Raw genomic sequence first — 14289 nt, 5'->3', positions numbered from 1 at the left:
AGTCACTTGTCTGAAATAGTATAGTTCTCCTGCTTGAGTAGGGGGCTGGACTAGAAGACCTCCAAGGTCCCTTCCAGCTCTATTCTGTTCTGTTCTATTCCTTTCCAGATATGTGTATATTGTATTTCCTCACTGTTTTCCCTAAGGAGACAAGTAAATGAATAAATAAGTATTGTTTGAATAGGGAAGCTGGGATACAAACCAACCAAAGAAAGGAAATGCAAATATAAGGTTAGATGCCTTCTTTTTTTACTTTGGTGGAACAAAAATACACAATATACAACTTAGAAGAATAGGATTTAAAAATTCCTGCTCTTTGTTAATTTTATATGAGAATTAAATAGCATTTGAAACTTATTCTCATCCATTTCTTCTATACTTTTACAAACAACATAGATACCAATTAATTGCCACCTCCTATAAGGCTATACAAAAAAGGCATGGGAAAGAAGCAAAGATAATTGGGTTGATTACGTCTCCATTGATCAAAAAAGTATTTTAATTTTTTGTGAACTTTCATTTAGCCTTTTTTATCCCTATAAGGATAGCTATAATACATTTTTTTCATGTTAGGAGTTTTCTTGCCTTAAATGAAAGTTACTGAAAGCAGAATAGTCTTTATCAGTCCTATAAAAGCCCAAATAGAGATTTCTCTGATAGGCACTTATATCAGGCAGCTGATCCAGATATTGAATTGAAATGAATTGAACTGAACTGAATACTTTATTTGGCCAAGTTTGATTAGCTACACAAGGTACAGAGGTTCTCAGTCTACATGCAAAGCAACAGAATAATGATAATCATCATTATAATAATCCCAATAAGAGGGCGAGTAAAGATAATAATAAATATAAATAATACTACTATTGCTATACAACATGGATAAATGCACATAGACACTAGACAGAACTGTAAGAATTAGGTGTTCAGCAGAGTGATGGCATGAGGGAAACAAACTTTTTTTTTCGAATGAGCCATCTCATCCAGTGACTTCCACACATTGAGCACTGACCATGAAATTAGATTATGCGTGACTTCCGGTGGATCTGCGCGCGCGATGGCGGCTACTTTGTAGCCGTCCTCCTGGGTGTTTGAATCACTATGAACAGCGGACATCAGCTGTTCAGCGGTTCAAAAACCCCCTCCCGGACAAAGGGGGGGTAGAGAGGTGTCTGAATAGTGGTAGAGCCTCTTATGCACCCCCCAAGTTTTTTGGGGGGGGTGAAAAGAGTGCTCCCACGGAGTTCAGACTGTCTCCGCTTCCCAGCTGCTTTTGTCCCTAGGGACAAAACAAGCCGCTGCAACCACCTCCGCGATTAAAGTTAACTGGTGAGTTTTTTTAGAAGCGGACAGAGCTGAGTAGAGGATTTAGTTTTTGCTTTCTTGGATTTTATTTGGATGTTAAGTTCAAAGATTTATTTTTACTATTATATTCCCTCTTTTTATTTTTTTTCCTTTGTTGAAAGGGAAAGTAAAATGGCGATCGGCAAGCTTTTCGGTGTTTTTTTTTTTCGGAAGGCAGAATGGCGATCGGCAGGCTTTTTGGGGTTTCTTTTTTCCCTTTCCCTTTTCCTTTTTTTGTTTTTTTTTTAATGATTGGAATGGAGTGTTAGTATTATTATTTTTGTATTTTTTTTGGTTTGTTTTTTGTACTGTTTGTATTTTTAAAAAAATGGAATGGATTTTTTCTATTTAATTATTCTTTTTTCTTTCTCTCTTTTCTTTTTTTTGAACTCCTCTTTTTTTTATTATAATGATCTCCTCTTGAAGGATTTTTTTTTTGATTTTATGGAGTTAACTTCCTTTTTTCCTTTGTTTAATTTTTGCAATTTTTAAGAAGGAGTAAAGATTTTTTTAAGATGGCTCCAAAGCGTCCAGTAATTCCTACAGCTTCTAAAGTGGCTTCTTCTTTGGTGTCATCATCAGCGCAACAACCTAAATTAATAGCCTCATCTTCTTCTTTGCCACAGTCAACAATGGTGAAGGATTTGCAAGATATGATGGGAGATGTTATACTTCAAATTAGGGGAGAAATGAAAGAGATTCTAGAGGAAAACAATAAGACTTTGAGGCAAGAGATAGTTTTGGCTTTAAAAGGAGTTGCCTCTGTTCTTGAAAAGTTGAATTCTCGCGTAGAAGAAGTAGTAGAAAAAGTGGAATTGATGGAGGAAAAATTTGAAAGTATGGAAAAAGAGATGAAAAATTTTCAAGATGAGATTCTTATGCTTCAATATAAACAAATGGAATATGCTTTAAGAATCAGAGGTTTGGGTGAGTCTGTGCAAGGAGATCTGAGAGAGATGGTTGCAAAGGACTTTGCTGTGATTTTGAATAGAGAAAAAGAGGAAATACTTAGTGAAATTGAACAGACATTTAGAGTTAATTCTGTGGTGGCAGAGCAAAAGAATTTGCCAAGAGATGTGGTAATTTACTTTGGGAAAAGATCCCTGCGCAATGAAATTATACAAGCTTTTTATAAGAAGAGGTTTCAAATTGCTTCACAAAATGTTATAATTTTAAAGGAGATCCCATCTAAAATTTTAACAAGAAGAAAGGAGTTTGCTTTTTTAGCAGATGAACTTAAAAAGAGACAAATTTTGTTTAGATGGGATGTTCCGACTGGAATGGTGGTGAATTACCTGGGGATACGTTATAGTCTTAATACTGTTTCTAAAGCAAAAGACTTTTATACTTCGGTCCTGGGGGTATGTTCATCGCCACCTATCACGTTTAAAGCTTTGGAAGATAAAAAGGCAGAATTGCAATCTGAAGTGCTTACACTTATGAAAATTGGGAAACTTCAGTTTGAGGGGCCTCAACAAGTAGAGATGGAGGAGCAGAAGACAACTGGTGTGACATACAATTGTAAAGAAAAGGATCAACAGAAGAAGGTCAAGGAAGTTTCACAAGTATTGGTTCCTGAATCTGCGGGAGAAGTAGGATTTATAAACTCCTTGGAGCAACCTTTAAGGGCAGAATTGCATTGTGAAGAGCCTATATTAATTAAAAATGGGAAATTTCAGTTTGAGGGGCCTCAACAAGTCGAGATGAAAGAGCAGAGGACAACGTGTGCAACATATAAATGTAAAGAGAAAGACCAACAGAAGAAGGAGGTTAAGGAAGCCTCACAAGTATTGGTTCCTGTGTTTGTGGGAGAACCAGGACATACAAATTTTTTGGAGCTACCTTTAAGGGCAGATTTTAAAGTACTTCTTTCGAGATTTATGGACAAGAGAGACTGATAAGAATTGTGTTTACAGTGGATGGAACTGGCTATTGGAGAGAAGACTATGGAGATCGAATGAAAATTTTAGATAAGAAGTTTAAGTTTAAGTATTTAGTTTAAGTATTTAGAAGATTATTGAGATTGCGGGAGAACTAAGATTTACAAACTTTTTTGGAATTACCTTTAAGAGGTTTATGGATAAGAGAAGGAATGTGTTTAATGTTTTAAGTTATGTTTATGGGATCTATTATTATTATTTTTTTTTAGAGAAGCTAATTTGTTTAATTAAATGTATTTAGATTTGTTTAGGATTTATATTACCTTTAAGGGGTTTATGGATAAGAGAAGGAATGTGTTTACTGTGGAGGAATTTGTTATTGGTAAAGATTTAAACAGGTATAAGGGAATTTTAATGTTTTAAGTTATGTTTATGGGATCTACTATTATTATTATTTTTAATTAAATTAAGAGAAGCTAATTTGTTTAATTACACGTATTTAGATTTGTTTAGGATTTATATGTTTTTTAAGTTTTTTCTTTTCTTGATAGGAGAGAAGATTATGGAGATTGAATGAAAATTTTAGATAAGAAGTTTAAATATAAGTATTTAAGTATTTAGTTTAACTATTCAAAAGAGTATCCAGTCTTAATGGTATAATGAATGTTTATATGCTTATTTTTGTGCTCTAGAGTAAAGAAAGAGGGAGATTAGATCTTATATTGTAGGTATGGATATTTAAAGAAAGTAATGTTTAAATTCGTGTTTTGGGGATTCTATATAGAATGATGGATAATAATATAAGTATAATACTAGAAAATGTTTAAAGTATATTATAATGTGTGTTTAACATTTGCAACTATTATGTTTTAGAGAAGATAATTTGTTTAATTTAAGGTATTTAGATTTGTTTAGGATTTATATGTATTTTAAGTTTTTTTCTATTTTTTATTTTCTTTGAAAATTTTAAGTAAGCCTATACTCAGCTCTGGGAAGGTTGAGGGAGGGTATGGGAGGTTTGGGGAAGATGGGGGAGGGTATGGGAGGGTGGGGGTTTGGGGAAGGGATTTGTTTTGTAAAATTTAAAAATTTTCAATAAAAAAAAATAAAAAAAAGAAATTAGATTATGTGTATAGTTAGATTTTATTTGTTCTTGTTTAAATGTCTGCTAATGTTGAACCTGGGCATGCATAAACATAGATTTTAAGTTGAAATTTAAATTGACCAGATTGTGATCTTAACTATACATATTTAATATTAAGCCCTATTAATGTCACAATCATGCTCAACTTCAGCCTGTAAATTATCTAGAATCTACATTATACATAATTCTTCGACTTACAAATGTAATAGAGCCTGCCAATTACATTCGTAACCCAAGGAATTTGTTGACATGATTTCTCCCTGATTTACCCAATGCATTCGCTAATGGAATGTTCAGGTCACTAAGTGCACATGAAGTATCTCAGGGTGGAGAAGACCATGGGGGGTAGTGCTTCCAAACACTGAAGGTCTCCACCGGCCCATTGAGATATTTCATGCTTTCCCCCCCCCCCCACCGGGTCTCCACAGGCACTGGGCCTGTGGAGACTCATCTTTTGAAGATCTTGATCAAGCGAGCTGCGTCCTCCCCAGCCTCTCTGCTACGGTTTCTTTGCCTGCGTTTCTGCAGGCTCCAGTCATCTTTGCAAAAAGCTTTTGGCGCGAAGAATGGAGTCCAGGAGGGGTGTGTGCAGCGCTCCAGACCTCCGTTCTTGGCAGCAAAAGCCTTGAAAAAAGCTGGCCAAAGCCTGCAGGGGTGATACATTGTGTCCCTGCAGGCTCCAATCATTTTTGCAAAAAACTTTTGCCACCAAGAATGGAGGTTGGGAGCAGCGCGCTGCCCCTCCCAACCTCCATTCTTTATGCCAAAGGCATTTTACAAAGACAACTTGTCATCTCTGTGGGCTTTTGCAAGGTAATAACAAATGGATGGATCTCATTCAGGCCTCCATTTGCAGAGGATGAAGGTCTAAAGTAGAACAAGATCACGTGAGATCAGTAGTGAATTCTCTGCAAATGCACAGAAGGCCTGAAGCACCAAAGCAGGCAAAGAAACTGCAGCAAAGAGGCTGGAGAGGAGACAGCTCGCTAGATCTTTGCAAGATAAGTGAGTCTCCACAGGCCCAGTGCCTGTGGAGATCTTGCGGGGGGAGGGACAATAGGCAGGGCGAATATTGCAGTGTCTCTGTGGTCATTCGTAAGAGTGAACGACTGCCATAGTGCTGTACCATTCATAACCTTGGGACTGTGTTGTAAGTACTTGCGAGAGGTGATGTAGTAACTTCAAATGTTCACTAAGTGAACTGTCGTAACTCAAGGATTACCTGTAATCTATTTATTTATGGTAACAAAATATGAAGCACCTTTGCAAATACAATGAGATAGATAATTTTTTGCATGCTTCATCAGAAATCCTTGTTGTACAGTTCCTGGTGACAGACAGGTTGCTTCCAGAGATTAGCAGTAATTCCTCCTTAGCTGATGTTTTATGGCAACCCAAAAAAGGTAAAATACTGGAGAAATGCAAATGGAGTAACAATGATCTGTTACTGAAAAAAATGCCTGAACAAGATACAGCAAATGCATGCTAAATAACACAAGAATCCATAGTGTATTGAGTAGCTGTCATTCATGGCACCAAGAAGATTTCACAGGATGTAAATTCTACACATAATACTAAGCTATAATATGTTTGGGTTTTTTTGTTTTGTATTGGCCATAAAGTTAGGTACTGAAAATTTACTAGCACCTTAGCTTTGTACAAATTCATAATTCGTTTCTATGTCTTTGTCATGTTTTACCCACTAGGTAACCAAGATTCCACTAAATGGACCAGGATGTTCTCACTTTAGCATCTGCAGTCAGTGCCTTCTAGCACCTTCTTTTATGAACTGTGGATGGTGTGGCAATCAGTGTGTAAGGCCACAGGAATGCAGTATAGGAGGATGGACACAGAACATATGTTTACCTAAAATCTCTGAGGTAAAATTACCCTTTTGTTTACTGGGATTTTGTAATATGAGTCAGATCATACATAACATATACAAATTATTTGTAAGCTGATATAGCAATAAGTATGTATGATTCTCTTTTCCATTTTTGAAAGGTATTACCTAATGAAGAATAATTAACTTATTCCCAAATGAGGGGAGATGATGTCTACTGCTGTTAATTGACTACATTTCCTATTTATATTTTGGCTCTCTCTATTCCTTCCCATCCCCAATTATCTGAAATCTGCATAGACTGTCACATTATGGGATGTCAGTGAAGCGTAAAACTACAGCACAAAGTAACCATAATATAGGGGAAGCATTTCTGCTTGTAAATCAAAAATTATGTTGTGTTCCTTATGTTAGTTTATAGAATGGTCCAGATGTCTGAACATCTCATGGCAACTGTTTTCTTAATTGATTTTTTTTGTCAAAGCTTCTGTTTACAACATGAGGTGAAAGCAGTACAGATGTAAAGGTTGAGATAGGAAAATGTATGAGGCTTTATTCTGATATTTGCAGCTAAGTTAAAAACTGGCAGAGGTTCAGAGAAGAAAAGGTGATCTGTTACTGTCTTTTACACCTGATTTCTAATTCCTAAGTCATAAATATGGAAAGATGTGTGAATAACCTACCATTTTAAAAGTTGAGAATAGATATACAATCATATCTTTTTTTTAATCTTTCTCACTCCATGGAATGACTTGCTTATGCTTGATAACAAAAATAATTAGAAATCATATCATATCATATCATATCATCACTTATAAGACACCTACAGTATATTATATATTTTAATTATAGGTGGCTCAAAACAATCCATAAAAACAGCTAAAACAGTATGATACTGTTTTCAGAAAATCTTGGAACTGATTGGAATAAATGTTTTTTTGCCTCTGTTTAGAACTTTTTCTTTCACAAAAAAAATGTGATGTCAATTCTAGAGAGTTAGTGCTTTTTCTTTAAGCAGTCCATGTTATCTTGCACTCTGTAGTCTTCATATAAACCACTTTAAAGGGGAAACAGTAGCCATTTCAGCTTTAAAAGTTTGTAAATAAAAGAGGAAATAAGAGTAATATTACACAAAGGGGTAAAGAACATAATAGCTCATTGCTGTTTTCATTTAGCTATGGTCACTGCAAGATCTTCAGAGATTGTCTCTGTGTTTAATCAAATAATTTCCTATTAAGTGTGACATAATTATGAAAGTCTAGTTTTACAGAATGGCTATGCCATTTGTAGATCCTAATGCATATCATTATTACCAGCTATATTACACTGTATTTTTTTCCAGTAGCAATCATTTTATTTTTACCTGGACAAACCTACACGTAATAAACCCTGAAATGCTTTATTTTTTAATAAAGGTTTTATGGCATTCAAAACATATCTGATGGGGAAAATAAAAAATGTGTTGTTATTGTAACTTAAACATGTATTCTAAGCAATGTTGAAATAAAAGAGAAAACTGCACAGAAATGGAATATTAGCAGAATAATGGGAAATAATGTTTTCCATAGTGACTTATAAATCACTTGTGACTTCAGGAATGATTAGCGAACATCCTTTCACTGTCCTGCACTTTACAATATATACAGAAGCACCACAGCAAAGGAAATCCATCTCATTTGAAAAGGAGCCTTTATATTCGTTTTAAGCAAGCCCATACAAACTAAATGAGGGTAGATGGCAGACCCTAAATAACTTTTAAATTATGAAGTCTGATTCATAGTTACATTAGGCTCTGATGTAGTGCATGTAGTGGTCAAGGGTCCTTGAATGAATGTAAATCATATTTAAAGCTACATTAAGTCCCTTTATTCCTGTCAGGACAAGGGCAAGGTCCCTTAGTGTGGCTGAGATGTCACACTCTGATGAGTCTTCAAAGTTAGCATAAAATTGTTCCAAGCCATCCTGTTTGGCTCTTTGTGACATTGTGAGAGCATATTATCTCTGTATTACCAACCTACATGAAGTAATTTCAAAGGTCGGGGTTGGGTTATTGCTTTATCTCACTTAAAAAAAAAAGAAAATGGTAATTTGTTAAATGGTTACAGTGCTTATGCTTTTTGAGGGGTAATTCTGTATGAAGTTAATAAATGAGAAAAAAAGAATCTTAGAGTGTAGTCGATTGATTTTTAAGCCAGAATTCATGTGCTGGATATATTTTAGAAAATGCAGTAAATATTCTATGACAATGATAAATAGTAATACACCCCCAGGGCATGTGCCATAGTAAGTGGAAGATTTTGAGGTTTTGTTTCTAAAAGGAAATAAATGATGCATCTGGGTTCCTAAATCTTTATGGCTGCTAGCTGCTCAAGCAGATTTTATAGTTTGCTGAACCATGACAGTTAGTCATACAGTACTTCTAAAAAAAAGATAATTCATATTTGGCATATTGCTTTAATATAGCACGGGACTGTTTTGGCTGTTAGAAATGCAAGATAACCTGTGGTATTTGCAATAAAACCTGAAAATCCTTAACATATAAAATATTTTTGGGAAAGAAGAATATAATTAAAATATGTTAAATGATAATTTTGACGTTAAAGTCAACATAGGGTAGTCATTACAAAAGTATCAATATTACATTTGCCAATAATGTGGTGAGAAAACCTTTAATTGAATTTCAGATCACAGAATCACCCAAGCAGTAACAGCTACAGATCTAAATCCATTCAAACTTTTAGCCTTACTGTAACACAAGGGATTAAGCATCTATAACAAATGGTACAACTCCACAGGTTTCTGCAAATTGTGGGCAACATCATTTAAATCCATAGCAGTTAAAACTGCATAGCAACAGTGTTGGGATTGGGGAGACAACACAAAATGTCACAATGGCAATTGTACCAGTACAACTGAAACCTCACCCATTTTGTATGTGTGAAGTTGGACAAATATGATAAGCAAAAATAGGAAGGAAGTAGTAACAGATACCTTTCTCAGTTGTAGCATTCTAGTTAAAGTTTGCTTATTTGATACTCTTACTCCCATCCTTTTAACTCTAAATAGAGATGACTAAAACCTGCTTGAACAGTAGAATTGTTGAACTTAGCTTTCCTACCAGGGATTTCTCTCTTCTCAGCTCTTGGAAAATAAATAGAAAGGTGGTTTGGATCTTTTCCCCCAAAGCCCAGAATAAGGAACTTAACCAGAAGTTGTGTCAGTTCTGAAATATCAACTATGAAAGCTATCAAATCTTGGCAAATAGAGATGCTTTTAATAAGAAATTTTATTTTAGAAAAATTAAGAAATCAGATGTTGAGATATAAAAAGTATTTTTGGGGAAAGGGAATACATGGAAAAACATGGAAAGTAACAGTAACAGCAATCCAAATAAAATCAATATAGTCAGCATGCTTGAACTAGCAATTTATTTGGACATGTTTAGAGTTTATTGCAAGAAAAGCTAGTTGAAAAAAATAATCATCCAAGGTTCAGAAGTTACAACTTTGGCTCTATGTCCTTCCTCTTTCTTTTCTTTTTTCTTTTTTTGTTTTTTGTTTTGAATGTATGAGAAGAACAAATAAAAACCAGCTCTCTCTTCTAGAGAAATTTACTGCTGTCCTCACTAGCAAAATACTATATTTCTGAAGTTACAGGCCTGGCCAGCAAATCAAAATAGCTTCTAGTACAAATGAAAAAGAGAGTGACCAGTTTTCATCAGTTGTTCATACAAAAGTTACATTTGAAAATCACTTTGGGAAATAGAAGAATATTTTTTTTTTCTTTTAGCACTTCTGGCTTGGTATCAGTTTACCAGCACCTGAGGCAATACTATCATGCCTACAAAATCTGGGGACTTGCTTCATGGCATATTATAAATGAATATTGCTTATACACAACCATTATCTTTCAACAGCTGGTATCACTGACATCTTTTCAGTGTTATTCGTGGTTGCAAGTATCTACTAAGGTTGAATAAAAGTTTATTCAAAATCCCTATCACAATATTTGATGCACTTTCAAATGACCTTGTGTGCATATAGGCCAGGTTTTTTTTGTTATTTGCCAAAGCACACACTACAATGGTCTATAGTAACAAAAGACAAGCCAGGTATAACCCAATATTTAATAGCCAAATACAGGGAAGAAATAAAGTATTCTGTCTCAGGCAGTGGCCCAACAAGATAATTCAAGCAGATTGAAATTCAAGCATAAATCTCTTAGCAAAAAGGATTTCAGATATTGGATATGTGTTATGCCATCACCCAATATCTTTTAAAAAATTAAACAGCTGTAAATATTTCTCTCTCCATTCCTCATACATATCTGCTCAACTGATTTTGTCATTGTGGGACATTTGAAAAGACGAAAAGGTTTCAGTTGAAAGGGTAAAATAATTATAAAATGTTTCTGAATTTTTTATATTGGTTTTACTATTTTCCCCTAATCCTAAATTATGCAGCAGTTGTTTTCAACTGGTTTACCACCAAACACCAAAACCTCAAAAAGACTACATGCAGGACTACAGGTTGTGATACCTAGATGTCACCTGTACATGGTTACATTTTCAATATTATTTGAAAAATTAACCAATTCTAAAGGAGAGATCTCCCTTTGGCAGCATTTACTAATTAAAACATGAGGAAAACAAGTATGTGCAAATATGACTGTGGGACTTTCAAATGGGCTTGGAATTGGATTGGTTCTTTATTGCCTGGAACAATTATTTCACTATTATATGGTTTAATCTGTGTTTACATGTTGAGGAGAACTATTTTCCCATGGCATTTAATTTTTTACATTCTTACAGAATTAAGCTAAGTACATTATGTAGATACAGTTTGTTTGTTTGTTTGTTTTTTAAAAATGTCAATGTTACCAGATGTTCAAAGAGAACAGTAACCTGAGCATTTTTATAGAAATGTTCTTTTCAGATCCAGCATGAAAAAACAGAGTTCATGATGAAAGACACAATTGTGCTACTTATTAGGAATAAATTGCAACTTCTATAAAATACTTTACCAGTTCTATCACAAGTATAAAAAAGTCTTTTGTTCTCTGACCAGGCTTGAATGTTTGCAAAGTTAGATGACATGTCTTTGTAAGCCCTATGGCTTTGTCAATGTTTTATTGATAGTGTGTTGCCCTCCACTGAAATTTGTACAACTTCTCTGCTATTCATGCATTTTCCCACCATTGTTACATTTACAGTACAATTTACAATATACAGAAGGTGGTTAGAGTGGGAGGGGGAAGAACATTTCCTTTTGATATAGTCACTGCATTGCTAGAATGTAGTTTATTTTTAACTTGAAATTTAGAAGTAACCAACAGATAGCATTTTCAGTGGCAGCATTGTAAATGCCGCATTATTTTTTTAGCTCCCAAGACAGTGTTTGATTTATACACCTTTGAAGCTGTCATTGCTGTGAAGACATTTCAGCTTTCCTTCAGGTTGCTGAAATAAGTTGCTTCATCAGTTTGATATTCTTCTATTCAGTATCATACTTTTAATAAAATAAGTGCATTGTATTCTTTTACATACCACAAGAAAGACATAAAAAGCAAACCAAAGAGTATTAAAAAAAAACCTATTACAATGCAAAGCTTGTTCAGTGCCCCTAAACACAATAACTCAGACCTTTCTAGCAGTGGCAGGATTATTTATTGCTAATATCTAAGGAAGCTCATATGGTGATAAATGAAAACTGAGGAACAATTAAGTTAAAGGGGAGGGTATCTTCAACAGAAGAAATTATTTTCTGCCAGTATTGTTTCTTTTCTTAAAAAGCACCTTCAAAGCCCATTAGAAATCATAAATTTCTTATTCTTTTTCTCCTTTAGATTATTCCAAGGAGTGCTGCTTTTTATGCTTCAACAAGACTGACACTGTGCGGGTGGGATTTCGGATTCAGTAAAAATAATAAGCCCAGTTTAAAAAAAATATCAGTCTTTGTAGGGGGACAGCGGTGCATTGTGGATGGCCGGGCTAGTGACAAAAACAAGTAAGATGTGAAGGTTTTTTTTTTCTTCAGATATTTTGATGTATGGCAAGAATAATCAAACAATCTCAGTGTCTTCCATGAGATCATATACAATTATTTTGGATTAATTGTATTTTAATTTGATGCTTCTCTCTTTTTCTTTCTCCATTGTTTGGATGGACTTCATCCAGAAAAATAGTGTAAATCATTCATATGATTTTGGGGACAGGGTGCCTTTGAATCATTGTGGACTCCTGGTGACAACCTGGACTCATCCTTGAAGTTACTTGGCAAAGTTTTTTTCTGAAATGGTTTGCCGTTGCCTTCTTCCTTGGATGGAGTGAAAGTGATTTGTCCAAAGTCACTCAGCTCTCTTGTCAAGCTGGACTAGACCTCATAATCTCCCAGTTTCTAGCCTAGTGCTTTAACCACTACATTGAATTGTCTGTCCATTTGTATGAATACATCTATAATAGTAATAGTAATAGTAGTAAAGTTGGAAGGGACCTTGGAGGTCATCTAGTCCAACCCCCTGCTCAGGCAGGAAACCCTACACCATTTCGGACAAATGGCTGTCCAGTCTCTTCTTAAAAACTTCCAGTGTTGGAGCATTTACTGCTTCTGGAGGCAGGCTGTTCCACTGATTAATTGTTCTCACTGTCAGGAAGTTTCTCCTTAGTTCTAGGTTGCTTCTCTCCTTGATTAGTTTCCACCCGTTGCTTCTTGTCCTGCCTTCAGGTGCTTTGGAAAATAGCTTAATTCCCTCTTCTTTATGGCAGCCCCTGAGATATTGGAATACTGCTATCATGTCCCCCCTTGTCCTTCTCTTCGTTAAACTAAAAATATTCCAATTTTTGAATTTTGTATTTTAACCCTGTTTTGAACAACATATATATATTGTTCAAGACAAGGTTAAAATACAAAATTCAAAAATGTGCAACTAGATTTAGTTGTTTAAAGAGGCCCTGTATTACAAGAGGTGAGAACTAATGTTGTAGTAATGTATTAATCAACTAGAAAGCATAATATTTGTATATGTGGTGGTGGGGGTTATGGACCTTAATGTTTTGATTGGTTTTTTTTTTTTTTTGTCCTTTTTGTCTTTTGCATTTTTTTGGATTTAATATAATGTTATTTATTAAGCTAAAACAGTGTAATGAAATATTCAATAGATCGCTTTTCTCCAACATGTCATGAATTTAGTATACAAAATCATATGCCTGTTTCATACAGGCCCAGTTACTAACTTGGAATATGAATGTGGATTGACGCACCAAGCATATCTGTTTTTAAGGTTGTGCAGATTGTTGAGTGAAGCCAATCACTTATTGGGAAGCTATCTTTTTCTACAGCAATAACTGAGTGTAAGGGTGATTTTAAGAAAGTATTTACTTTTAAAGGAGAAAGCAGTAACTAATCCCTTCTCTTTTTTATATGATGCTCTTTGAATATATACAGTGGAAGATATTTTTCTTATAAACTCTTAAGATGAGACTTTTTAAATAATTATACTGCTCTATCGTGTATTTTAAAAAAGATGATTACAAATAAATACATTTGTATTGATAGATTCTATCAATCAGTCATCGAGATATAGCCCAATTATTTCTGAACCACCTGTAATTTAAAGGTATTTTTATTTTACTGATATGTCATATTCTTAGTATGTTTATTTATGTTGCAGTTTACTTATGAGGTTCTGGTTTTTTTCTTTTGTTTGTTATGATTAATATATTTGCGAGGGCTCTTTGGTGCTCTCTGAGCTTGCTTGTTTTCTTGCTGGCATTTCATTACCCAAACTAAGTGCTAGTAAGAGTGCAATTTGCTGTCAGTTTATATTCTAGTGGCTTGCCTGTTAGTGTTGGTGGGGATGGTCTTAGAGATTTGGTTGGTCTGTTTGCTGTTGGGTTCTTTGGCAGTTTCTTGATTGGGGTTTTGTTTACTTGATTGTTGGTATGATGTTAACTTTGGAGTTAGGTTAATAGCAGACCAACAGTCAAGTAAACATATAATATGCCAATCAAGAAACTACCAAAGAAGCAAACAGCAAACAGCCCAATCAAAGAATCTATAAGACCACCCCCATCAGCACTG

The 14289-nt window shown here is 34.6% G+C and overlaps 1 protein-coding gene across 4 annotated transcripts in view; it reads left to right on the top strand.

Moving 5' to 3' along the window:
• MET (MET proto-oncogene, receptor tyrosine kinase) overlaps positions 1-14289 on the top strand; it is a 137169-nt gene that overhangs the window by 69413 nt on the left and 53467 nt on the right. For all 4 annotated transcript variants that reach the window (XM_039337005.1, XM_039337008.1, XM_039337006.1 and 1 more), the window contains 2 exons: positions 6075-6248; positions 12056-12216. In XM_039337005.1, the coding sequence (XP_039192939.1) occupies positions 6075-6248; positions 12056-12216 (335 nt within the window). The remainder of the gene's footprint in view (positions 1-6074; positions 6249-12055; positions 12217-14289) is intronic.

Source organism: Crotalus tigris, unplaced genomic scaffold, assembly GCF_016545835.1.
Source record: "Crotalus tigris isolate CLP2741 ecotype Arizona unplaced genomic scaffold, ASM1654583v1 scf7180000017667.1391209, whole genome shotgun sequence".
In the NCBI taxonomy this organism is placed as follows: Eukaryota; Metazoa; Chordata; class Lepidosauria; order Squamata; family Viperidae; genus Crotalus; species Crotalus tigris.
The sequence above is the reverse complement of the archived record's forward strand: the minus strand, read 5'-3'. Positions and strand labels throughout refer to the sequence as shown.